At 45.5% G+C, this 27718-nt stretch overlaps 1 pseudogene and 1 gene segment (V, D, J or C); one reads left to right on the forward strand and one right to left on the reverse strand.

The window, feature by feature from the left end:
• Nucleotides 1-27718, forward strand: part of LOC148149211 (centrosome-associated protein 350-like) — a 741086-nt pseudogene that overhangs the window by 550428 nt on the left and 162940 nt on the right.
• On the reverse strand, nucleotides 14203-26069 carry LOC122548025 (Ig kappa chain V region Mem5-like). The segment is given in 4 exon segments: nucleotides 14203-15078; nucleotides 25069-25101; nucleotides 25517-25816; nucleotides 26003-26069. Coding segments are annotated over 4 exon segments (711 nt in total).

Here is a 27718-nt window from a genome sequence, read left to right on the forward strand (position 1 = left end):
TTCACATTTCAGGAGGTTTTGATCAAAAAGGTTGTTTATTCCTCTCCAATATACAGCTTAAAATCAGCTCCAACTCCCAACCATCCAGCTGAGAGCGGAGCCCTGTACAAACTGGAACCTGGTCAGTGGGAGCACTGTCACCTCTGTCTCAGAAGCTTTGGGGAGTCTATTTTGATCATAGAGTCCTTCAGCACTGGAGGCTGTTCAGAGGATGTTCCCCAGACTGATCCCAGGGATGAAAGGGCTGTCCCACGAGGAGCAGTTAAATAGCTTGGACTTGTACTCGTTGGAGTTCGAAAGAATGTGGAGGGATCTGATTGAGGGGTAGAAAATGGGAAAGGGGATTGAGAAGGTGGATGTTGAATAGATGCTCCCCCTTGCGGGACAGTCTGGAACAAGAGGTCATCAATATAGAGTGAGAGGAGGTCGGTTCAAAACTGAGCTGAGGAGAAACTACATCTCCCAGAGGGTTGTGAATTTGTGAAACTCAATGCCCCAGAGTGCGGTGGAGGCAGACTCAATCAACAGGTTCAAGAAAGATGTGTTTCTGATGGAAAGTGAGATAAAGAGCGACGGGGAGCAGGCAGGAGAGTGGAGTTGGGACCAGGATAAGATCAGCCACGGTCATGTTAAATGGCGGAGCGGGCTCGAAGGGCTGAATTGCCTCCTCCCACTCCTAATTCCTATGTTGAACACACAGTCAAGGCTGACACTGTAAAACTGAGGGAGCTGTTGTCTTTCAGGTGAGATTCAAAACAGAGGTCCTGCCACAATATATCCAACTGTACTATCTCCCCCAGTGACAAGTGCTGGCATTTGAATTCAAATCACAAAGCAAGCCTCATTAATGGTGACCACAATAATGATCCCTGATTGCTGTCCAGCCTCAGCCTTATCCAGTCTGGACTTCATGTGACCCCAGCCCCACAGCAATCTGGTTAACTCTTAGTTGCCTTCTGAGAGGCCACAGCAAGGCCAGCAGTTCAAGGACAATTAGTCTTGGGTAACAAATGCTGATCTATGCTAGTGACACCCACCTCCCAGAAAACAGAATGCAACAGAGATTGGTGTCAGCCAAAATTGTCAGATCAGACTCTCAATGAGATGGAGAGATGGTTAAAGATGAATTCAGCTCAGTATGGAACAGGTCCCCACTTGTTTATACATCGTCACTGATAAAATAAGTGAGAGAAAACAGAAAACGAAAGGTGAGAACACTCGAATGTGGGAATATGAGTGAGAATTCAGGCAACTGAAGGAAGACATGAAGAACTGCAAAGGAAGACAAAAAGGAAGCAAGAGTTACAAAAAAGTGATTGAGAGGGAGACCTGCAAGGGGTCACAAGAATAACACAAATGTTTCACACGAAAATTAGAAAATCAAGGCGGCTCCAGTGCAATGTGAGCCCTTTAAAAACAAACTGGGAATTCCATGAATGAGACTAAGGGAATGGCCGATATGTACAATAATTAGTTGTGTGAGTCTTCACAGTCAAGGAACGGGATAATGCAGCTTCTACTCCAGGGAGGTTAATAATGAATTGAAGATTGGAATTCGTGAAACTTGATACATGCCAGAAAACAGCATTGGAAAGCGAGCAGCTCTAAAGGCTGACAGATCTCCAGGACCTTAGGGGTTTAAAGTAAGGGGGAGTGGGGAGAAGTTTCAGAAGCTTTTCCCATCAGGTTCCAAAGCAGCAACCTTTAGTTTGGAAAATGTCTTGCTGTAGCTCCACGGGTTCAAGAAAGATGAGAGAGGGAACCGAGGAAATTATATACTGGTCAATCTAACATCTCTTTTGAGGGTTTCATTGGAATCTATCATTAGCAGCAGAGAGAATGAACATGTGGAGAATTGGAAATAGCCCACATAGATTAGTGATGGGTAGGTTCTGACTAACGAACCAAATGCATGAACTAAAATAGTCGATTGGGCAAAAAGTCTCATCAACTTTCAGAAGTACTTGATAATTTCCCACAATACAGTCTGCTGATCAAAGTTAAAACCCATGGGATTGAAGATGAATGTTTGACTTGGTTCGGAGGCTGACAGACGACAGAGAAAGAAAGTGATGAGTGGTGTTCCACAAGGATTCTGTGGTGAGGCCTTAACACTTACTGTAAGTATTAATGAGAATCATAGTTCCACATTGACACAAAGACTGATGGAATAGTAAGCAGTGCAGATGGTCTTTTTGTTTAAAACTCACTCTGAGGACATGGGTGTTGCTGTCTGGGCCAACATTTATTGCACGTTCTGTGTTGCCCTTGTGAATTATGCAATCATCAACCAGTGTAAAGCAGGCCATTCAGCCCATCAAATCCACACCAACCCACTGAACAGCATCCCATCTGGACTGACCCCATTCCTGTACAGCAGCATTTCCTATGGTCAACCCACCAGCCAACACATCCCTCGACACTATGTGCAATTTGGCATGGCTAATCCACCTAACCAACACATCTATGGACTGTGTGGAAGAAACCCACACAGACATGGGGAAAATGTGCAATCTCACACAGACGGTTGTCCCAGGGTGAAATTGAACCCAGGTCCCTAGTGCTGTGAGGTAGCAGCACTAACCACTGAGCCACAATCCTGCCCTTTCAAGGTGATGGTGAGCTGCCTTCTTGAACCACTGCAGTCCATGTGCTGTAGATAAACCCACAATGCCCTTAGGGAGGGAATTCCAGGATTTTCATCCAGTGACACTGGAGGAACAGTAATATATTTTCAAATCAAGATTCTCTGTGGATTGGAGGGGAACTTGTTTTTGGTGGTGTTCTGTGTCCTTCTACATGGAAATGATCGTGGGTTTGGAAGGTGCTGTCTCAAGAGACTTGGTGTCAATTCCTGCAGTTCATCTTGTAGATGGTGCCCACGGCTGTTACTGAGCATCAGTGGTGGAGGGAGTGTATGTTTATCGATGTGGTGCCAATCAAGCAGGCTGCTTTGTACTGGATGATATCAAGCTTCTTGATTGTTTTTGGAGCTGCATCCATCCAGGCATGTGGGGAGTAACCCACCACAGTCCTAGCCAAAACTTGACTGATCTTTTCTTAATTAATTTACTGGATTAGGCATCACTTGCTATGTCAGCATTTATTGCCCAGAATCAAATGGGGTGGCACAGCACTGGGACCAAGGTTTAATTCCACCCTCGGGCAACTGACTGTGTGGAGTTTGCACATTCTCCCTGTTTCTGCCTGAGTTCCCTCCCGGTGATCTGGTTTCCTCCCACAGTCCACAAATGTGCGGGTTAGGTGGAATGGCCATGGGAAATGCAAGGTTAGAGGGGAGTGGGTCTGGGTGGGATGTTCTTTGGAGAGGCGGTTTGGGCTGAATGGCCTGTTTCCACATTGTAGGGATTCTATGAATTTCTTCACTCAGAGGGTTTTGAATCTTTGGGATACTCATCGATATTTAGGCGTTTGAATAAATTCAAGATAGAGATGATTCACATGTGGGGAGGCAGTGAGTTAATGGTATAATCACTAGATTCTTAATCCAAAGAGCCAAGTAATGTTCTGGGGGACCTGGGATCACCGTGGGGCAGCACGGTGGTACAGTGGTTAGCACTGCTGCCTCACAGCACCAGGATCCCAGGTTCGATTTTAGCCTCGGGTGACTGCCTTTTATGGAGTTTGCACATTCTCCCTGTGTCTGCATGGGTTTCCTCCGGGTGCTCCAGTTTCCTCCCACAATCCAAAGATGTGCAGGTTAGGTGAATTGGTCACGCTAAATTGCCCATATTCAGGGGTGAATATGGGGAATGGGTCTGGGTGGGTTACTCTTCGGAGGGTCAGTGTGGACTTGTTGGACCGACGGGCCTGTTTCCATACTATAGGGAATCTAATCTAAATCCTGGCAATGCATGGAGTGGAATTTTAAATTCAAAAAGACTCTGGAGTTAAGAGTCTAATGACGACCATTGTTGGGGGAGAACCCTGTCGGGCCCACTAATGTCAATCAGATTGCTGTCCTTGCCCATACTGACTGACATATGACTCCAGACCCACAGAAACATAGAATCATAAAATCCCTACTGTGTGGAAGAAGGCCATTCAGCCCATCAAGTACAAGCAGCATCTCACCAGAACTAGCCCCCTCTCCTAACCCTACACTTCCATGGCCAATCCAACAAACCTGCACATCCCTGGACTGAGAGAGGAAACTGGGGCACCCAGGGGAAACCCATTCAGACAGAGGGAGAACATACAAAGTCCACACAGACAGTTGCCTGAAGGTGGAATCAAACCCAGGTCCCTGGCACTGTAAGGAAGTGGTGCCAGCCACTGTGCCACCCATTCCTCATCTCTGGTCGAAATGTCTAACCCCTTATTCCCAGACTGGGACTCTGCTTTAGAATCCCCAGGTAGGGGTTCATCCTTCCAAATTCTACCCTGTCAGGGCCCTGGAGAATTTTAAATGTTTCAGTGAAATCTCATCCCAGCCTTCTGAATTCTAGGGAATCCTGACCCAGTCCCCTCTCTCAATCATTAGGTAATCCCTCAACCCGTCACATGAACTGTGGCTGGGTTTGATCATCTCAGTAAGAGTTTCAAGGAGGGAAGGAGAAAGAAAGACTCTTGAATCGATGCTAAAAACTGAAAAAGCAGGAAAATATTGTCACTAAGTATGGTTCACATACTCTTACTTTTCATCAAAGTGCTGGGTGAAGTTTCTTATGAATTTCAGGCGGTCACTGGTGGTGTCCGTATATTCTTTATTCTTGTCTTGTCTCTTGTTCATGTCATTTAGGAGAACGGAGTCAACCGAGAAGGAAATGAACAGCAGAGTTTGTTTTGTCTGTTGATTAAATTCACCTTGCTTGCTCCTCTAAGAACCTGAAGAAGGGGCGAGGCTCTGAAAGATTATGTTTTCTAATAAACCTGTTGTTCTCATAAATCTGGTGTCGCATGATTTTTGACCTTGTCCTCTGATCACATTCAGGTTATTCCCACCAGCACTGCATGTTCTTACTTCTCCAGTCCACGAGGTGGCGATCTTGACAATGGATTTCACAATGGTCTCCATCAGAGAGGACCCACAAATCAGGGACAGCGACCAGAGATTACAGGCTCCTCAGTCTCAGACCCGAGCACAACGGGCCCCCTGGCATCCCAGGTACCGCTTGTTGCGTCCCGGACCCTGTACATAATGCAACTAGTGCAACTGATCCTTCTGATTTTTCCCAACCTCACCAGGTCTCCACAATCATTGAGATTCGTTAAATGCAGCCTTTGCCAATTAAGGACCCTGACTGATGGGAAACAGACTGAAATGGGTCAATAATAGTGTTGGGGAGTTACAGACACAGATTGCCAAGTGGAAATCTGATGCTGTGGCTCTAACAGAGATCGGGCGGGACTAGGGATTCCTGGATACAAGGTGTTCAGTAAAGATAGGAAAGAGGGAAAACTGCGAGAAGTGGTGGGATTTTTCTGGGCCCAGACAGTACTGACCAACCTTAGGCCCTGAGATATGATGGAGATGAAGGGTGAACTGTGCCGGGCTTTAACTCACTGTTACCAGAGTAAAACAGGGATTACCCATTTCACAAGCGAGTAAATGGAACTAACAAACCAGGTGCATGTGAAACACTGTCCCCGTCCCTGAGAGAGGGGGGACAAGAACAGGGACATTCTCAGACAGAAAGGATGCTAAAAATGGTATCACCCCGAGAGTGAAGGGTGGGGTGGAGACAGTGACAGCGGCACCGCCCAGAGAGTGAGGAAAGTAACACTGACACATTTAAAACTGTATTATTACAAGCGAGAATTCAAACAGACACCCACTCCACCAAACGGTGTTGATGATGCACTGTCTTCATCAAAACACGTTATTAAAATTTCTTCATAACACATCAGGGGAGAGAAACATTGAAAACTGTATTATCACGAGTTAGGGTCCATTTAAATCTTGGACCATGATGTGAAATGTTCCGAGCCGTAAACAACACTGGTGTATTGACGTCATTACCTTATTAAACAATATTAAAACCTCGGTCAAACATTTTCCTGCAGACAGTGTATTTAAAATCTCAAGAGTCTTCCCACATTGTTGGTTTGATCAGTGCCGTAGCAAGGAAGCAGCAGCTGCCCCATGAACTCCAAAAAAAGAATGAGAACAGGCTCTTCATACGGAGCTGGCTCCCGAGATCCCAATTCAACAGCAGGGATCAAAGAACAAGGAACAATCCAGCACAGGAACAGGCTCTTCGGCCCTACAAACCTGTGCTGGCACATTTTGCCCTTCCATACTGAAATTTCACCTACAGGATTCATATCCCTCTATTCCCTTCCTATTCATGCATTAGAGCAGGTATTTCTTGAATACTTCTATTGTGTCTGCTTACACCCCCTCTTCTGGCAGTGTGTTCCAGACACTCAACTCCCTTTGTGTGAAATACTTGCCTCGCACATCTCTTTTAAATTCCCCCGCCCCTTGAACCTCTGTTCCCCAATAATTGACCCCTCCACCCTGGGGAAAAAAGCCTCGTATTCTCCACTCTACATATCCCATTCACAACTTTAAAAACTTCTATCAGGACACACCTCATTTTTCTGCATTCCAGTGAAAACAAACCCAGTCTATCCAACCTTTCTTCAGGACTACTATCCGCCATACCAGACAATATCCTGATAAACATTTTCTGCACCATCTTCAAAACATCCAAATCCTTCTGATGTGACCAGAACTGTGTACAATATTCCAAGTGTGGCCTAACTAATGTTCGATAAAACTGCAGCATAACTTATCTATCCTTATACTCAATGCCCCTTCCAATGAAGGCAAACATGCCGTAACCCTTTTTTATTGCCTTACCTCCCTGTGCTGCCACCTTCAGTGATCTGTGAACATACACACCCAGATCCCTCTGCATATCAATACTCCAAAGGATTCTGCCATTCACTGCATAATTCCCACCTGTACATCACCTTTCAAAATGCATCACCTCACATTTGGCTGGATTAAACTGCATCTGCCATTTTTCTGTCCATGCATCCAACTGCTATAATATCCTGCTGTATCCTCTGACAATCCTTCTCATTATCTGCAACTCTACCAATCTTTGTATCAACCGTAAACTTACTCATTGGACCAGCTACGCTTTGCTCCAAATCATTTATGGAGATCATGAACAGCAGAGTTCCCACCACTGATCCCTGTGGAACATCACTAGTCACATCCCTCCATTCTGAAAACCATCCTTCCATCGCTACCCTTTGTCTCCTGTGACTAACCTAGTTCTGTATCCAATGCTGGGAACATTTTAGACAAGACACCTTGTTGCCAGCTCGTTACTGCAACTTGATCCAGTTCATTCAGAAAGAGAAAAAGGACAATGTGCAGATTGTTGAACAGGCCCCTACACCTGGGCCTGAGGCAGGAGCCCAAGCTCCAACACACTGGCCTCACTTCACACCAACCTTCACACAGTGCAGGATCATGAACTCCGGCCATCAATTCCTCTGGGACCGGGACGGAGTGAGGGAACAGGGACAGTGTCGAAGAGTCAATAAGGATTAAAGCAAGATAGAGAGAGTGTGTTGGAAAGTGTTTAATGGCGGAAACATACTTTGTGATACCCAATACTGACAATGTCTACGTGTATTACAGAATGAAAAAAAAAGTACAATCTGAAGACAATCTAAAGTCACATCAATGTATTTCTTTTTGATATACCATAGCATGCAGGGCATTTTCATTGTGGTATCCTGATTCGAGAGCTGTACTCTCTAAGATTGAGCCGGCTGGATCCTCGCAGAGCCCCAGTTATTTGTACTGTTCAGTAACGTGGGGGATACCGATGGGGGTACACCTGATGAAGGATCCGCGCTTCGAAAACTTGTGATTTCAAATGAACCTGTTGAGCTAGAGCCTGGTGTTGTGTGCTTTCTGACTTTATATTATGCGGGCACAGTGGAACAGCTGCCTTCCAGTAACTATAGAGTACTTGCACTGCAGCTGAGGATTATGGGTAACGACTCCTTCCATTAGCCATGAACAAGCCCGCAGTCATTCCAGTGGATTCCAGTGGGAATGACCTGTCAGTTGCTTCCCAAATATTACACGGTTCACCATCGCCATCTCCAGGACAATTCGGGAAGAGCAACAAATAATCGACACATCAACCCCCGCCCCATCCCAGGGGAAATCAAAATAAATGGCATCCAATTCAAATGAACAAACTGGTGAGGCTTGAATTCATCTCTTTGAAAGACTGGAGCCTCGCCCAGAAACAGAGTCTTGAAATGAGTGAACCTGGTTTGTCAGACTGAAGGGTGGACTGTCCTTCGGATTAGCAGTGGGATCAGCAAAAATATAGTTATACGCAAAGATCTTACAAACAGACATCAAAGCGTTCCACCAAAGTGCAAAGATCAGCATCTGAAGCCCCACGTCTCCACCTCCATCCTTGCTTGTTGCTCTTCCCTAGTTTTCCTGCAGAGGGCGGTGGTGAGCCATGAGATTCTCGAAGAGGATCTGACAGAGGGACAAGGTCATGTCCTCGGCCTGAGCACAACTGCCTGACCTGCTGTGCTTTTCCAGCACCACACGTTTCGACTCCGAGCACAACTATCCCTCAGGAGAATGAGCTGTGGCACATGGGAAAACGTGAGTGTGTTGGAAAGGCACCCGCAGCCTGGTCAGCCTGCAGAGGGGCAGAAACAGATTTGATGAATGAGCTGATATCCTTCCGAGCTGAGGTGCAGACTCAGGCTTTCAGAGCCACACAGTTTACATTGTTACTGACCGTGGCTCCATGGGCAATGCTCCTGCCTCATCGTCAAAATGGTCATCGGGTTGAAAGCCATCTCAGCAATGAGAGCACAGAATCCAGGCTGAGATTGTGGTGCACTGATGAAAGTTGCACAGTCTCTGGCACCATCATTTGAGGCTCCACCACCACCACACCCTGACCACCCTCACCCCCACCTCAGCGGGCTCGACAAGATCCCATTCTGAAAGATTCCCTTTGGGTGTCCTGCTCGCTATTCAACTAGTGCCAACAAAACAGATGTGTTTCGTCATTCATTTACTGTCTGTGGGACCTCACCATCTTGTCCGTGAACGTGACTGCTCTGTCCTCGCAGCTTTGAATATTCTGAAATGATTAAAAGAAAACTGAACCAACAAGCGTTCTTTCCTCATTATCATGTAAAATGGGAGCAATTAGCAAGGGAAAATGCATACTGAGCGCAAACACTGAAGCTTCAGCTGAAAGGCTTTTTGCACCATGTTAACCTGCTCCCTGGGCATTTCCTTCCAATGTCCGAGATGGTTATCAGGCTGGGATGGAGACTGACAGATCACATGGAATCCTTCAGGCAAGGTACACAAGGGCACAGTCCAGGCTTGCTGCAAACATTGAAGGGCTGGGAGATTCTCTGTGGCAGTTTCTCGTGCACATCCTCCATGGAATTATCACAGACTTTACTGAAATGGAATGAACTCAGAGAGGAGAAGGAAATGGGAAGAATTAACCAGACGGGTGAGCATCAAGAGCGGTGGGTGTGTGTGGAAGATTCAGTGTCATTAAAATTCCCAACTGGGTTTCATAAAGAAAACTCAAATCGTTACCAGGATATAACAGGGAGAATCCTGACTGACATAAACAGGCTGAGTGTCAGAGGCCCTGAGCCTCCGGTGCCTGATTCTCTATGAGGCATTATAGTTAAGGACTGTTCATGTGTCAATAAAGGGAAACTTGGTGACATGGGGTTGCGTCATGATTAATGACCGAAGGGGTAAAGATTAAAGATAAATAGCCGAATGTTAAGAGGGAACATAAGGAAACACATTTTTACCCAGAGGGTGGTGACAGTCTGGGACTCACTGCCTGTAAGGGTGGTTGAGGCAGAAGCTCTCCCATAACATTGAAGTATTTCGATGTGCACCTGTAATGCAAAGGTGAACAGGGCTACGGGCCAAGTACTGGAACATGGAATTAGGATAGTGAGGTGGATGTTTGACTGGCTTTGGCTCATTGGGCCAAAGGGCCTTGTTCTTGTAGACCTGTTGTAGATGTCTGACTCTGCCAGGACTCCAGCAATGTGGCTGACCCTTACTTGCCATTTGAAAGGCTAAACAAGCCACTCAGTTTCGGGGCAGGTAGGGATGGGGAACAAATGCTGGTCTTGCTAGTGACACCCACATCCCAGGAAAGAATAGACAGCCTCAGTGGTAACGCCGTCACCTGAACCTGCAGATTTCAAGCCCCACTCCAGTCACTGGAGCACTATCCTGAGGCTGGCAAAGGCAAAGATGCCATCTGCTGGATGATTGGTTAAACCACTGCCTTCTCAGGTCAATGTGAATGTAAGGGCTTTCCAATCATCTCAGACAAAATCGCCCCCAGTGTGCTGACCAATTCTTCTCCTATTACCAATGGCATTAAAACAGATACAGAAACAAAATACTGCAAATCTCAAATAGAAGCATGATGTTGGAAAAAGGGAACAGGTGCAGCCTCTGTGGAGACAGGAGGAGTTAACTTTTTGGGCTTCAGTGATGTTTTATCAAAAAAGCAGCAGCATTTTATTTTATTCCATTTTAAGTTGTTTTATATTATTTTATTTAAATGTTGTTAATCAAATTTTAGCCCGTTTGATTGGCACCACTTCCACACACATCCATTCCCTCCACACCAACGCTCAGTAACATTTGTGTGTACTATTTACAAGATGCACTGCAATAAATTCATCAAAAGTCCTGAGACAACACCTTCTAAACCCATGATTACTTGAATCAAGAAGGACAAGGGCAGCAGATAAAATGGAAACATCACCCCAGCAAGTTCCCTCTAAGCTATTCACCAGTTTGACTTGGAAATATTATCACTGGGTCAGAATTCTGGAATTCCCTTCCTCAGGACATTGTGGGTCTACCCACAGCACCACCTTGTCCAGGACAATTAAAGATGGACAGTAAAAAGGCTGGTAAAAGTAAGAGTAGGTGTGATTTGGGGCCAGAAAGTGAGACTGTGATGTTTCAGTTATTCCTGGACATTGGTGTGACCACATCTCAAATAATGTGTGTAGTTTTGGTCTCCTTATTGAAGGAAGAATATAAATGCATTGGAGGTGGTTCAGAGGGGTTTTACCCGATTGATCCCTGGAATGAGGGGGCTGTGAGATGAGGAAGGATTGGAAAGGCTGGCCTTGTTCTCACTGGAGTTTAGAAGAGTGAGGAGTTTTCCTGTCCCACAGTATTCTCCAAATCCCTATCTGCCTCCCTCATGGGTCGTACCCTCCTGCCCCTTACTACACGTGGAATTGAACTGTGCAGTCCTGAGGCCTATAACTTCCTTCTGGAACTAAGTCTCCAGGTATCTCCGGCACTCCCTGCTTTTTCAATTCAGCCTTCATTCCAAACTCCCTGAGTGGGAGTTCCTGTAGTTTTATACATTCACTGCAGATATATTTACCCTGAATCATTTCAATGCAATAAAGAAATGTTGATCTCACTTACAAATGAAAAATATCCATTCCTTCATTAGAGCAGTAATTGTCTTCATTCTGCTTTGAAGTTTCAATACTTTCCATTTAATAAACTCCCCTAATGGACATGTCCTGAAGCAGTCTATTTATACAGCCCCTCAAACTAAACAAATCCCAGATTCCTATTTTCTTGTTTATCATTTTGTTTCATTCAAACCAAGTGCGTGTGCAGGCTCCCAGCAGCTGAAGTGACAGTTCCAAATCAGTTTGAAAAAGCAAAGGTAGACTCCTTCCCCCAGTTCACCAAACTCCCACACTGACCAAACCTCCCAGCATTCCCCTCTGTGCTGGCTGCACTCAGTGCGAGCTGCAGTATATAAGCTGCCCTGTATTAATACTGTTTCTGATTTTATATCACTCCATTCTGTTGTGCTGTTGTTCAGGATCTGGGTTAAGCTCATTCATTTCTCAATCGTAAGCTTCCTTCTTTCAGCCTGAGAGACACTTTACATGTGCAACCAGGAAATATGACTTCAATGCTGGAATCTGTTCTCAGGATTGATGGGCTCGATAATTTGATTCAGTGAAATAACCTCATCTAATCTCTTCAGGGGTCAACATTTCAGGTGTAACCCTTCTTCAGGAAGGGGGAGGGTAGGTGTCAGGGGAGTTGCAGATAAAGGGGTGGGTGGGAGCAAGGTGGTGAGGTGGGGATAGGTTGAGAAAGATAGAGAGTTTGACCTGATTGGTCGATGGGAGAGATGAATCCAGAATCATCCCGCCCCTCGACCAACCAGGTCCTACACTCAACCTGTCTCCACCTATCCCCACCTAACCACCTAACTTCCTGAAGAAACGTTATACGCAAAACGTCGACTTCTCCACCTCCTGATGCTGCCTGGGCTTGCTGTGTTCTCCCAGCCTCCTGTTTGTCAACCTTGGATTCCAGCATTTGCAGTTTTTTATTTATCTCTAATCTCTTCAGGGGCCAGGATGAGTGTGAGGAGATTGGGTTTTGGTGGAACTACCCACAGACTCAAGTCGAAAGAAGCCAAGCAAGAAAGGCAAGTGGATCGAATACAAGGGGACAAATTGTGAGCAAAAAGTACATCAACTGTGCCTGGAGGATCATCAACTCGGTGAAGGACACTCTCTGGGCGGTCCGAAACCTGCTGATCTTCCAGCTGAAGGAGTTGACCCCGACTGAGTGTTGCAGACTGGCACATTCCATGGTCCAGGACTATGTGCTGAGGGACGTGCTGAAGCTTGGGGCAGCTGCCGCCAAGGCGTGGTGGGGAAAGACCACTGTGTAAAGTCTGCCTGCCTAACGAAGAACAGGGGGCCCATGCAGTCATTTGGGCTCTGCTGACGCCTCAGCTAATTATATGGGCATATGATTGAAAAATGTACAGGCCTGTATAAAAATGATAAATTCTGATCTCTGTATGTACATGTTTACATATGTATGGCATGACCAACTGTACAGACCATCAAATTATTTTATGAATAAAGTATATTTTTGAAATTAAAAAAAAAATCTGTTCTTATCAGCTAATTATATGGGCATATGATCAAAAAAATGTACAGACCTGTGTAAAAATGATAAGTTTTGATCTCTGTATGTAAATGTTTACATACGTATGGCATGACCAATTGTACAGACCATCAAATTATTTATGAATAAAGTATATTTTTGAAATAAAAAAAAAATTGTAAGCAAAAAGTAATTGTTACCAGTTTAGCAATTTCAAAGGAGAGAGCAACAACATTGAATTGCTTCTGGTGTCATCCTCTGTGCCCTAACATTTCACAGAGCCAGCTCCACATCCTTCCATTGGCTTGTCATTGAGAGGCAACATTTCCCTTCCCACAGCCCTTTTTAAAATGTCCTGTCCCAGAGAGTCAGAGAATACTTCACCTTTTCTGGGAAAGATGACAAATATAGGGTGTCAAGGAGCAGTTTCTCTGCCTTCAGGGTCTGACAGAAGGATGTATGTAGTCTGTGGATTCTGGAGACAGATCACTGAGATATTCCTCACTCCCATCAAAACCTGACTTTATTCTGACATCAGTTTCTATTCTTCATTATAAAGTACCCCCACCAGCTTCAGACTGGACATTTCACAGCCAGCCCCCATTTCCCCACATTGGAATCAAGAACCAAACTTGCCCCATCTCAGGATTGCCCTCTGAATGTGGTATCAGTGTGCTAATGCTGTTTGAATGAAAGAGCCACGGTGGAATCTGGGACTGAATCTAAGGGGTTTTTGAGCCACCAGCAGGCTCCCCGCTGTGTGAGGGTCTGTTTGGATAAGATTTCAGTCCCATTGATTCCCACTGATACTAAAACTCTAGAGTGAGATTATTGGAGTCACATGTGGACGAAGGAACACAACAGTCAGGTCAATGATCTGCTCTGGAATCCACCCTGAGCCCTGGATGACTCTCACTGAGATGGCCCAGAGGTTACAGAACATGACAGCAGAAAGTGGAGCCAGTTTATCATTGACTGCCCTCCCCAGCCGTGACTCCCAGACTCCCCAGATTTAACATTCTCAATCTTACTCCAGGGACACACGGGCCCATTCCATCGCACATTAAGAGTAAAGAAAACCCAAGTCTAATTTATGGAATATTTATTTCCCAAAACCTGTGAAATTGTTATTCTGAGTAACAAGATGCTGCTGATCATATTCATCAATGCAGGGTTCCCAGTAGCTCTGGCCATTTCCAAAGCACACACGAGACAGAGACTGAATCTTCTTGATCTTTATTCATTTTTCCAGATTTACATTGACAGAAAAAAGACTGCAATTAACAGCCCAGACAGAGGAAGCTGCTCAAAATCACAGCCACAATGGAGCTTGAGGAAAACACTTGTGGAGATTTTCTCAATAACCTGAGAATCCTGTACCTTTAAGTAGTGACAGAAGCTTAAATTCGAACTGACGGCTGAGCAGGAAGGAGATCTGGTTTACTGAAGCAGAGATTTCAGAGGTTCACATTGTTTTGTATAGCTGACAGTTTTCAGCATCTTCGAGAGGTTTTACTTGGCATCACAAGTCATCACTGTCCCCAAAAAACTCTCCCAGGACAGGGACAACATGGGGTTTGATACAGAGTAAAGCTTCCTTTTGAAGATCCCAATGACCTGCCTTAACCCTTGAACTTCAGAAATGTCACCGAGCCAATCCCAAGAAGGAAGAGAGTTGAAATTCAGTGCTGACAATGACCTTTGTCCTGCCAGCTCAGCCCTGTTCTATTTAAAGTTGTGTCTCCTCTGTGGACTGTCTCCAACACTCTACACACATTCTGATCTCCTGATGCTCTTGCTGAGGGGAGAGGGGAGGGTCACGTGGGTGAGGGCACAAGAGAACTGAGCGTTGGACTCCCAGTCAGACCCAGAGAGGGTCAGCAGGCTGCTGACACTGTAGGTGCTGTCCGAAGCTCGCAGGTAGTTGCTGGTCTGAACCCCGTCCGAAATGACTGCACCATCCTTCTTCCACTGCACCTCCAGCTCATCGGGATAGAAGTGATTGGCAAGGCACACCAGGGTGGCAGTGCCCTTGGCATTGACCTGCTCCGGGGAGGGGGGCAGCAGGGTCAGCTTGGGCTGAGAGTTCTCACGGCCTGAAAGACAAGAGGAACAATTTTAATCCCTGCCATTCAAAGGGATTTCAACTCTAAACATTCACTGGCAAAACAATCCATTTGAACATTTGTATTCAATACCTAACAGACCCCATAAAAGGACAGGGCCTTTTAAAATTGCTTCTTGGGATGTGGGTGTCACTGACAGGGCGAGCATTTATTGCCCATCCCTAACTGCCCCTGAGAGGGTGATGGTGAAAAAGAAGGGACAGTCTTGGACCATTGTTTAGGGAATGAATGTGAACAGCTGGAAGGGCTATCAATGGGGAGCATTTGAGTGACAGTGATCAGAACTCAGTGAGATTGAGAGGAGGGATGGAAATGGAGAACCATGGAGCAAGTGGAAAAGTTTTCATTTGGGAACAAACCATTTTACTGAACTGGGCGGCGATTGGGTAAAAGTGAGCTGAAAGACAAAATGCAGGGGTGAAATTAACCAGGACCTGGGGAAAGCAAAGAGCTGACAGGATGAAATGTGTCCAAGTGAAGTCATGGAAATCCCAGTGATGTTTTATTGTCACAAAAAGAACAAGAGAATGAAGGAATGTATGAGGGCCATTCAAGAGCAGGAAGGGAACTTGTGTGCGGTGGTGCCAGACGGAGCAATGGTTCCTCATGAAATCTTTTGGTCTGTTTTCACAAAAGAGAGGGACAAAGCAGAAACTGTAGTTCAGAAGGAGGACTGTGCAATATTGGAACAGCATCTTTCACATCTGAAAGACTCCCAGTTCATCCAAAGAAAAGAAATATCCATGCTGTCCCCAAGACATTTGCAGACAGTGTGGGACTTGTTGTAATGTAGGAAATGTGCAAACCAGATTGTACACAGCAAGATCCCACAAGCAACAATGAACCAAGGAACAGCTTTGAGAGATGTTTGATCAGGAATAAGTATCAGCCTGAATATGATTCAAAGAGAAAGTAACTAGAACAGTTGAATGGAAAATGAGGAGTTAAAGGAGAAGGGAGGAATACTAGTTAGTGATGGAATTGATTGTTACTAGAAAATAAAAGGAAGGGACAGAGTATTTTGAATGTCATATTGCACTGAGGAAACTTAAAAGTGCAGGGAAGCTCAATATAGAACAAGCTTAAAGGTTTTGTCTCTTAACACATGAACCATTCGGAATAATGTAGACAAAGTGATACCACACAAACCAAGGGAAATCAAGTTTGCGAGGAGTTTAAACTAACTAAAGAAGTAGGAGTTCAGGAGAGGTTATTAAAGTATCCAGACCAAGTAATAGGATTGAGAGTATGGAAAGGATCAGGAATCGAACTTGAGGCACTGTAGAGTGGAATGGTGGATCAGTGGTTAGCACTGCTGTCTCACAGCTTCAGAGACACAGACTCAATTCCAACTGACTGTCTGTGTGGGATTTACACATTCTCCCCGTGTCCACTTGGGTTTCCTCCCATTGTCACAAAGATATGTAGGTTAGGAGGATTATCCATGGGAATTGTAGGGTTGGTGGGATGCTATTTGGAGGGTCAGTCTGGGCTGAATGGCCTGTAGGGATTCTGTGATTTCTGACGGAGATAACTATGAGAAGGAAGCAGTCAGTGCATGACTGAGGGTGTTGTACTTCGATGCATCGAGTTTATGAAACAAGGTAAATGAGCCTGTAGTGCAGGGACGTGGCTGCAAGGGGATCCGGCTGGGAATTAAACATTCAAGGATGCACATCCTATTGAAAGGAAATGCGAGGGCATAGAGGGTCAAGTGTGAAGGAGGAACTGAAGGTAATCCTTGTTAGTCAGGAAATGGTTTTGGGGAGATTGATGGTATCAAAACTTGTAAGTCCCCAGGGGCCAACAACTCATCAGAGTATTTAAGAAAGTGGGTGTAGAAATAGTGGACACATTGTTGATCATTTTCCAACATTCTGTTGTCTCTGACAGAGTTCCAATCGACTGGACAGTATCCAATGTAACCCCACTTTTTAATAAAAGGAGGGAGAGTGAAAATGAGGAATTATACATGAGGAAAACGCTGGAGTCAGTTATTAAAGATACAGTAACCGAGCATTTGGAAAGCAGTGACAGGATCGGTCCAAGTCAGCATGGATTTACTAAAGGGAAAACAGGCCTGACACATCTTCTGGAAGGTTTTGAGGATGTGATCAGTGAAGAGTGGACAAGGCTGAATCAGTGGACAACAAAAATTGATGAAAACGTTCAGCAGGTCTGGCAGCATCTGTGGACAGCAATCGGAGTTAACATTTCAGATTGAGTGACCCTCCCTCAGGACCCAGTGGATGTTGTGTTCTGGACTTTCAAAAGGCTTTTGACAAGGTCCCATACAAGAGATTAGTGAGCAAAATTAAACCTCATGGTATTGGAGGTAATGTATTGACATGGAGAGAGAACTCGTTGGCAGATAGAAAGCAGAGAGTTGGAATAAATGGGTCCCTTTCAGAGTGGCAGGCAGTGATGAGTGGGGTACCGCAGGGTTCAGTGCTGGGACCCCAGCTGTTCACAATATACATAAATGATATGGACAAAGGAATTGAATGCAATCCCTCCAAATTTGCAGATGACATGAAGCTGGGTGGCAATGTGTGCTGTGAGGAGGGTGCGAAGAGGCTGCAGAGTGACTTGGACAGGCTGACTGAGTGGTCAAATACTTGGCAAATGCAATATAATGTGGATAAATGTGAGATTATCCACTTTGGTGGTAAACAGGAAGTCAGATTATTAGTGAATGGCGAACGTTTAGGAAAAGGTGAGGTGCAATGAGAGCTGGGTGTCACGGTGGAACAGTCACTGAAAGGGGGCATGCAGGTGCAGCAGGCAGTGAGGAAAGCTAATGGCATGATGGCCTTCACAGTGAGAGGATTTGTGTATTGGAGTAAGGATGCCTTGCAGAATTATACAGTACATTGGTGAGGCCTCACCTTGAGTATTGTGTGCAGTTTTGGTCTCCGAGTCTGAGGAAGGACATTCTTGCTATTGAGGGAGTCCAGCAAAGGTTCACCAGACTGATTCCTGCAACAGCAGGACTGACGTATGAGGAAAGACTGGATCGACTGGGCTTGTACTCACTGGGATTTAGAAGAATGAGGGGACTCTCACAGAAACATGTAAAATCCTGATGGGATTTGACAGGCTCGATGCTGGAAGAATGTTCTCGATATTAGAAAGTCCAGAACTCGGGGTCACAGTCTAAGATTAAGGGTTAAGTTATTCAGATGTGGAACCCTATGGAATGCTCTACCACAGAAAGCTGGTGGGGCCAGTTTGTTCAATATATTCAAGAAGGATGTGGCCCTTGAGGCTAAAGGGATTTATGGGTATGGGAGAGAGTGGAATGGGATACTGAGATTGCATAATCAGCCATGATCATATTGAACAGTGGGGCAGGCTCGAAGGGCTGAATGGCCTATTCCTGCAGCTATTTTATATGCTTCTACATTTCTCATGATAGTTAGATTGAGGTATGGGGGAGTGGATTTACTCTGTCATTAAGAAGTGCAATTACATCAACAGCAAGAGGAAATTTTGAGTTGGACTGCATAGAATCTGTGTGAGTCAACTTAAGAAACCACAAAGGAACAAAGACTCTGATGGGAGTTTTGTACAAGCCTCCTCGCAGTAGTCGGGATGTGGGGCAGAAAATAAATCAGGAGATAGAAAAGACATGTAAGAAAGGGATCATTACAATAATCATGGGGACTGCAATATGCAGGTGGACTGGGAAATCAAGTTGGTAATGGATCTCAAGGAAAGGAATTCATGGAATGTCTGCGAGAGGCTGTTTTTGGAACAGCTTGTGATAGACCCACGAGAAAACAGGTCATTCCGGATTCGGTGATGTGTAATGAGGCAGCTCTGATTGGGGAGCTGAAGGTGAGTGAACCCTGAGGGGGCAGTGACCATAATGTGATAGAATTCACCCTGCAGTTCGAGAGGGAGAAGCTGGGAATTAGATATAATAATCAGAGTTAATGAGCCAAGTTAGACAAAGGAGAGCCAAGGGACATGATCTATTTGTATTTCTAGAAGGCCTTTGACAAGTTGCCACACAGGAGGCTGCTAAATAACATAAGAGCCCATGGGGTTTGGGGCCCGGTAGTGAAATGGACAGAGAGTGGAAATAAATGGGTCTTTTGCAGGATGGCAGCTGGTGCCTCATGCAGTTCAGCAGGGGGCAGTGTTGGGACCTCAGCTATTCATGTAACAATTAATTACATATTAACGATCTGGGAAAAGGGACTGAGGGCATTGTTGGTAAATTTGCTGATGACACAAAGATGAGGGGAGGGACAGAGAGAGTTGAGGAATCAGGGAGGCTGCAGAAGGACTTGGAAAGGCTCAGAGGGTGGGCAAAGATGTGGCAAATGGAATACAATGTGGGAAAGTGTGAGGTTATAGTAGGAAAAATAGAGGCTTAAACTGTTTTCTAAATGGGGCAATTTGGAATTCTGAAGCACAACAGGACTTAGGAGTCCTCTTTCAGGTTTCTCTTAAGATTAGCATGTAGGTTCAGTTGACAATTAGGAAGACAAATGCAATGTTAGCATTCATTTCAACTGAGTTAGAATACAAGAGCAGGTATGTCCTGCTGAGGCTGTATGAGACTCTGGCCAGACTGCATTTGGAATATTGTGAACAGTTTTGGGACCTGTATCTAAGGAGGGATGTGCTTGTATTGGGGGAGGTCCAGAGGAGGTTTATAAGAATGACCCTGGGGATGACAGCCTGGTCTGATGAGGAGAGATTGAGGACTGTGAATGTGTATTTGATGGAGTTCAGAAGGATATGGGGAGATCTCATTGAAACTTACAGAACACCGAGAGGCCTGGATAGAGTGGACATGGAGAAGATGTTTCCACCAGTAAGATAAACTCGGACCATTGGGCACAGTCACAGAGTTAAGGGATAATCCGTTAGGACTGCGATGAGGAAGAATCTCTTCTGCCAGAGGGTGGTTAATCTGTGGAACTCATTGCTGTGGTGATGAAGTTATTGAGCGTATTTCAGACAGACATTGATAGATTCTTGATTGGAAAGGCAATTAAACATAATGGGAAGAAGGCAGGAGAATGGTCGTGAGAAACACATCAGCCATGACCAAGTAGCACAGCAGACTTGATGGGGCGAATGGCCTAATTCTGCTTTGATATCATCAGGTCTTATGGTCTTTTGAAGAGACTCTACAAAACCCCAGAACACTGAACCCACTGGACTGTGAGCCTTGCTGTAGCTGTTTGTCATCAGAACTTTGCCAAGTGATAACCATTTGGGAACTTCAGGATGCTTCCCAGCTCCTGGAATACCATGAGTTTAGGAAGTGTGGCCAGTGACAGCAGTTGGAGCTCCGGGTTTCAGAGCTTGAACAGCAACTGGTGTCAGTGCGTAGTGTCCGTGAGGCTGAGAGCTCTGTGGAGAGCACGTTTCTAGATGTGGTCACTCTGCAGCTTCAGAGTATGCAGGGAGAGAGGGAATGGGGGAGCAGCAGACAGTCCAAAAGGATCAGGCAGCTCGTACAGGAATTCCCTGAGTGCATCCCACTCTCCAATCGGGATTCAGTTTGGAATCCTGATGAGAATGATGGGGAGTGCAGCCAGAGCCAAGTCCACGGCACCACGGGGGGCACAGCTGTACAGGGGGGCACAAGGAAGACAGGAAGAGTGATAGTGGGAGGAGATTAGAGAGCAAAGGCAATTGATTGGTGTTTCTGCAGCTGCAGATGGGAATCCAGGATGGTGTGTTGTCTCCCTGGTGCCAGGGTCAAGGATGTCACTGAGTGGCTGCAGAGCACCCTGAGGGGAGAGGGGGAACAGGCAGCAGTTGTGGGCCACATTGGTCCCAGTGACAGAGGGAGAAAAGGGATGTGGTCGTGCGGTCAGAATTTAGGGATCTCGGGAAGGAATTAGCAGCAGGAGCTCAAGAGTAGGAATCTCCAGATTAATCCCAGTGATCAATGCAAATGAGAATAGGAACAGGAGGATGAACTCATGGAACTCAGCCCGGACAATCACAAAGGCCAACCTCCCATCTATAGAATCCATCTACCAGGCCCACTGTCAAGGAAAGGCCGCCAGCATTCTCAAAGATCCATTTCACCCTGGCAATGCTTTTCTACAAGTGCCATCAAGGAAAACATACAAAAGCTTGAACACTTGCTCCAGCCAGTTTCGAAACAGTTTGTATCCTACTGTTGTTAGAATACTGAATGGACTCTCAAACTCTTAACATTATCCTGTACCTGTATTTTTGTTTTTCCCGCTGTTTATTTATTATTTACTTATCTATGCTACTTAACTCTGTGATCTGCCTGTTTTGCTTGCAAGACAAAGCTTTTCACTGTGCCTCAGTACACGTGACAATAAATTCAATTCAATACAATTCAATTCAACTCAATAAGACAGGTATATGTGAGGCTGGAAAGATGGTCCAGGAGGGTTTAGATTCTTGGGACTTTGAAAATGACTCTGGGGGAGATGTGATCTCTATAAACCAAATGGGTTGCTCCTGTACAGAGCAGGAACTGAGCTCCTTGCTTGTGTTGTTGTAGAGGGTTTAAACTAACATAGAAAGGCTGTGGGAACCAGGAGGTAATATCAGCGAGCAACACCAAGGAACACAGAATCCTGGGAGAGGTAGATAGCACCAGAATAAGGAATAGTAACTTATTAGACAGGGTCAGAGCAAGGGAGAGAGTAATAAATTCCAAATCTGGCTGACTGTGCGTGTATGAGACTACACATAGTGTAGGGAATAAGTCCTGGGAGGTGCAAACGCAGACTGCCAAGTGGAAATCTGATGTTGTTGCTCTAACAGATGAGGCTCACATGAGGACAGGGTGTTAAATATTCCTGGATACAAGGTGTTCAGGAAAGATAGGAAAGGAGGGAAATGGTGAGAGGTGTGGGATTGTTTAAGAAGATCAGTGCAGAGCAGAAAGAGGATGTCCCAGGGGGGTCAAGGACAGAATCGATTTGTTTCAAGATAAGGAACAAAAAAGGTGCAATCAGGTTGTTGAGTGCAGTCTGTCGGTCACCAACTAGAGGGAAGGATGTCGAGGGACAAACCTGCAAGGAATTTACAGAGAGGTGGAAACATTAGGGGGATCTTTAATTATCAAAATATAGACTGGGATAGTAGCAGTGTGAAAGGCAGAGAGGGGCCAGAGCTTTGAGAGTGTGTTCAGGTGAATTTTCTCCAGCTGTTTGTTCCCATTCCAATCCGAAAGGAAGCTCTACAAGTCCTGGACCTTGGGAATGAGGAGGCCCAAGTAGGTCAAGTGTCAGTGAGAGGACATTTAGGGAAGAGTGACCATTGTATCACAAGGTTTAGGGGGACCATGGAAAAGGACTAAGGACAATCCAGAGTAAAGTCATGATCATGGATCGTATCCTACAGATCACCTCCAAATGTCTCACACTTAGATATTTTCACATTCTTTTTTCAAACAGAATATGGATGAGTCACAAAACTAATATTTTGCCTCAATATTTACCATTGAGAAAGACATGGAAATGAAGGAAATTTGGGAAATAAATGTTGATGTCTTGAGAAGAGTCCCCATTACAGAAGAAGGAGTGCAGTAATCTGTTCTTAAAACTCATAAAGGTAGATAAACCCCATGACCTGATCAGGTCCATCCCAGTACTTTGTGGGAAGCTTGGGAAGAGACATTGACACCCCTTGGTGAGATGTTTGTATCATCAACAGCCACGGGTGATGTGCTGGAAGACTGGAGCATTGCTGATGTTGTGTTGTTAGTTAAGAAGGTCTGCAAGGAATTATAGCCCAGTGAGACTGATGTCAGTGGTGAGTAAGTTGTTGGAGGCGATTTTGAAAGACAAGGCATTTGGAAAGACAAGGATTGACTTGGAATTTTCTGCATGGCTTTGCAAGTGGGAAATAGTGTCTCACAAATTTGATTGCATTTTTTTAAAGACATGACCAAGAAGATAGCTGAAAGCAGAGTGGTAGACATTACCCACATGGACTTTAGCAAGGCCTTTGACAAGTTCCCGCATGGACATCTGGTTAGTAAGGTTAGATCAAATGGAATCCAGGGAGAGCCAGCCAATTGGTACAAAATTAGCTTAAGAGTTGGAGACAGAAAGTGATGGTAGAAGGTTGTTGTTCAGACTGGAAGCCTGTGACCAGCAGTGTGGTGAAAGGAATTGTTTGGGTTAATCATTGTTTGTCAATTATAGAAAGGATTTGAAGGAGATTATCAGAAGTATGGTTTGTGAGTTGCAGATGACACCAAAATTGGTGGCAGAGTGGTCAGTGAAGAAGGCTATTTGAGAGTACATGTACATTCCATATTGAGAGAATAGCGAGGTGTTACATTTTGGTACAAAAACCAGGCCAGGGCTTACACAGTTAATTGTAGGACCATGGGGAGTGTTGTCAAAGAGGGAGACCAAGGGGTGGAGGCATATAGAGTACTGTAACTGGTGTCACATGTAGACAGGGTGGTGAAGAAAGCATTTGGTACACTTGCCTTCATCAGTCAGAGCATTGAGTGTGGGAGTTGGGACATTATATTAGCTCTTCAAGATATTGGTCAGGCCATATTTCTGGTCATCCTGCTATTGGCATGATGTCATTAAACTGGAAAAGGTGTAATAAAATGATAAGGCTGTCACCAAGACTGGAGGGTTTGAGTTATAAGGAGAGGCTGGTTAGGCCTGGGCTATTTTCCTTGGAAGATCAGAGGCTGCACGGTGACATTTTAGAGATTTATAAAATCATAATGGGCATAGATAAGGTGACTAGCCAAGGTTTTTTTCCCCAGGGTAGGATAGTCCAAAACTAGAGGGCAGAGGTTTAAAGTGAGAGGGGAAAGATTCAAAAGGGGCCTGAAGTGCACCTCTTTCACATAGAGGGCAGTGAGTGTATTAAATGAGCTGCCAGAGGAAGTCGTAGAGGCAAGTCTGATTTAAAAGATATTTGAACAGGTACACGGAGAGGAAAGATATAGGGGGAAATGATCCAAATGCAGGCAAATGGGATGACAGGGAATAGATAAGGTGAATAATTTGTGAAGGATGTGAATATTTTGCAAATGAACTAAGAAATATTCCCATGGAAGGTCCAGGGACAAGGAATGGCAGTTATGAAAATATATTGGAGAAGTTTGGACTGTCATCCTTGGAGAAGAGAAGGCTGAGAGGAAATTTGTTTGAGGAATTCAAAATCAGGAGAGGTCTAGACAGAGTAAACAGAGAGAAAATGTTCCCACTCATGAAAAGATTGAAAGCGAGAGACCACAGATTGAAAGTAATTCGTAAAAAAATCAAAAGTGAGATGAGGAAAAACAGTTTCAGCCAGTGGGTGGTTAAGGTGTGGAATGCACTGCCTGAGAGTGTGGTGGAGGCAGCTTCAATTGAAACATTCCGAAGGGAATGAGACTATTATTTGAAAAGGAACAATGTGCAGGGTGACAGGGAGAAGGCAGGAGAATGACACTCAGTGAATTGCTCATTCAGAGAGCCAGTACAGACAGGATGGGCAGAATGGCCTCCTTGTGCACTGTAATAATTCTGTGATTGTGTGATTGAGCAGAGTTAAAGCTGGGGGAGGTGGGAGCTCGGTGTCTCACTGTGCTGCTGCTGCTGCTGCTGCTGCTGAGGTCAGTGAGATCAGAGACTGGGACAGGGAGCCAGAGCTCACATCAAACTCTGCCCATGTCTGTCACACTGAGACTGGCAGGAGGCTACTCACTGATTTCACTCCATGCTGCAGGAATGGGACCACAGGCTGCAAATGGACAGAGCTCCTCCACACGGTGAGTAAAACTGACTGACTTAGATCTTGCTGCTTAAAGGGAGCAATGGAATTAAAGAAATACAGCTGGACACCCTGTTAGACACAGTGCTCCTCAATCAACCATTTCATTCACTGCAGCTCCCCACTAACACCTTCAACAATTCAGTATTTGTGTATTAGAAAGTGTATTTCAGTATTGACAGGATTCATAATGGAGGATTGAGGTTTACTTACTCAGTCTGAGTTTGGTTCCTTTACCGAACGTGTACCACAGTGAGAGCTCCCAGTGCAGAGGCTGCACAAAAATCTCTGCTCTCTGCTTCCCTCTGTCACTCTCAACCTCTCCCTGTCTCTTTCTGTCTTTTACTCACTCTCACCCTCTTCCTGTCTCTCTCTCTCTCTGTCTCTCACTTACTCTCATGTTCTCTTTGGCATTCATGTCTTTCTGTTTTTCTCATTCTATTTTTCTCTCTCTCTCTCTTTCTCCCTCTCTCTCACGCTCTCTCTCTCTCTTTTTCTCTCCCTGGGTTGTGTCCAGCTGGGCTCAGGCTGTTTGTGAACTTCATTTTTCAATGTTAAATCTTGCAGCTGAAATATATATATATATATAATTGTGGGATGTGTCAGTACAGGAGGTGGTGCTGTGTGTATTGAGGTTTTTGTACGGCTCTGTATCACCGTGAAGGCCAGCTGTAACTTTGCTGACAGTAATAGTCAGCGACATCCTCATTCTGAACGTCGCTGATTGTCAGGGTGAAGTGTGTGCTGGACACTTCTGTCCCAGTGAATCTGTTGGAGACTCCTGTGAATCGGTCTGTTGCATCGTAGATCAGGAGTGAGGGTTTCTGTCCTTCTCGCTGCTGGAACCATTCAACATCAGCACTAGCATCCTCACTGGATTTACAGGTGATGGTTGCAGTCTGGCCCAGTCCCACTGACAGCACCGGGGGAGACTGGGTCATGATGATGTCCCCACTGATACCTGAGGGGTCAGAGAGAAACACAGTGAAGTCAGAACTGTCACAGAAAGAGCCTGTCAAATGAGAGATTGTTGGAGACACTGAACATTCCTCTGGTTTCAGCATTTTCCCTTCAATCACAAGTCAGTGGAATTGGAGTGAAATGGAGAGCAGCTAAAGATTCAAGGTGGAAGGAGAGAGATTTGTACCTGCGACACAGAATGCCAGGGGCCAGATCAGCTGGATGTGTGAAATCATGGTGTGTGCTCCTGTCCCTGTGCCTGGTTCCTGATAAACTCTCCCTTCACTGGGCTCTGCTTTATAAAGCTGCAGCCTGTGAGAGTCTGACTGGGTGTTCCTCAGTATGTAAATGACATCAGGCAGAGAGAGCCACGTCAGCCCCTCACACTTCCTCTTTTCTCTCTCTCGTCCTTCCCTCCTTCCTCCCTCCCTTTTCCCATTTTTCCCCTTCTCCGCTTTCACTTGAATATATTCCTGTCATTCATTGACTTACTCCCTCTTTTTCTGTTTATCTCCCTTTCCTTCTGTGTTGGTTGGTTTCTCTGTCTCTCTGCCCCCCTTATCGTCAATTCCTGTCCTTCACTTATCTTTCTGCCTGTTTCCTCACCCGCTCTCTCCTTGTCCCCTCAATCTCTCATTGTCTCACTCTGTCTTTTTCTCACTCCCTCCCTCTGGTCACTCTCTAACTGATCTCTATAGCAGACATTATTCCAGGACATTGGAACGCTGAGTCTTGGCACAACAGGTAAATGCCTCACCCTCTCTCACTCAATCTCACAATGTGCACATGCTCTTTCTCTCTCTCTCTCTGTCTTCCTTCTCTCTCTCAAATGGAAACTCAATGACATGACCAGCATTTAACAAGAATCTACTGGTCATCAATGATCTGACAACACTGATCCCAGCTTGGCATTGAGGGTGAGGATCAGCCATGATCATAGTGAATGGCAGAGCAGCCTCACAGGGCCAAACCCTAACCCTTACCCTAACCCTAACCCTCATCCTAATCCTAACCCTCACACTGACACTACTTCTGCTTCCTGTTTCTATCTTTGCATGTCTGCATTATCGTAAACCTCGCCCCTGGGTATTGATCCCTCTACTGCCTTCCTGTCCACTCTATCCCTGCCCCTCATAATCTTGTAGCCCTTTATCAGGTCCTCTCTCAACCTTCACTGCTCCAAGAGAAACAATCCCAGCCTTTACAATCCTTCCTCATAGCTCAGACCCTCCAGGCCAGGCAGCATCCTGGGAAACCTCCTCTGCACCCTTTTGAGTACAGTCATATCCTTCCCAGAATGTGGTGACCAGAATCTGTCTGTCTGTCTCCTCTTTTTCACTAGATTAGATTTGATTACATTAGATTACATTACAGCGTGGAAACAGGCCCTTCGGCCCAACAAGTCCACACTGACCCGCCGAAGCGCAGCCCACCCATGCCTCTACATTTACCCCTTACCTAACACTACGGGCAATTTAGCATGGCCAATTCACCTGACCTGCACATCTTTGGACTGTGGGAGGAAACCGGAGCACCCGGAGGAAACCCATGCAGACACGGGGAGAATGTGCAAACTCCACACAGTCAGTCGCCTGAGGCGGGAATTGAACCCGGGTCTCAGGCGCTGTGAGGCAGCAGTGCTAGCCACTGTGCGACCGTGCCGCCCTGCACAGTGGCACTAGATTCCCTTTAGTCTTAGTCTCACACCTACTCTATCTCTTCCTCTCTCTCCACCCTCTCTCTCAGTCACACTGTTTCATACTCTATCTCGCTCTCATTCTCTCTCTCTCTATCCTTCAACCCCACCATCTCTACCTCCCTCTACCTCTCTCTCTTTCCACCTTTACTCATCTTATACTGCCTCAGACTTTCTGTGTGCGTCTTTCTCTCTCTCTTTCACACC

This window comes from Chiloscyllium plagiosum, unplaced genomic scaffold (genome assembly GCF_037043375.1).
Source record: "Chiloscyllium plagiosum isolate Xiang-an unplaced genomic scaffold, Cpla_swu_hap1 HiC_scaffold_9, whole genome shotgun sequence".
Lineage (NCBI taxonomy): Eukaryota > Metazoa > Chordata > Chondrichthyes > Orectolobiformes > Hemiscylliidae > Chiloscyllium > Chiloscyllium plagiosum.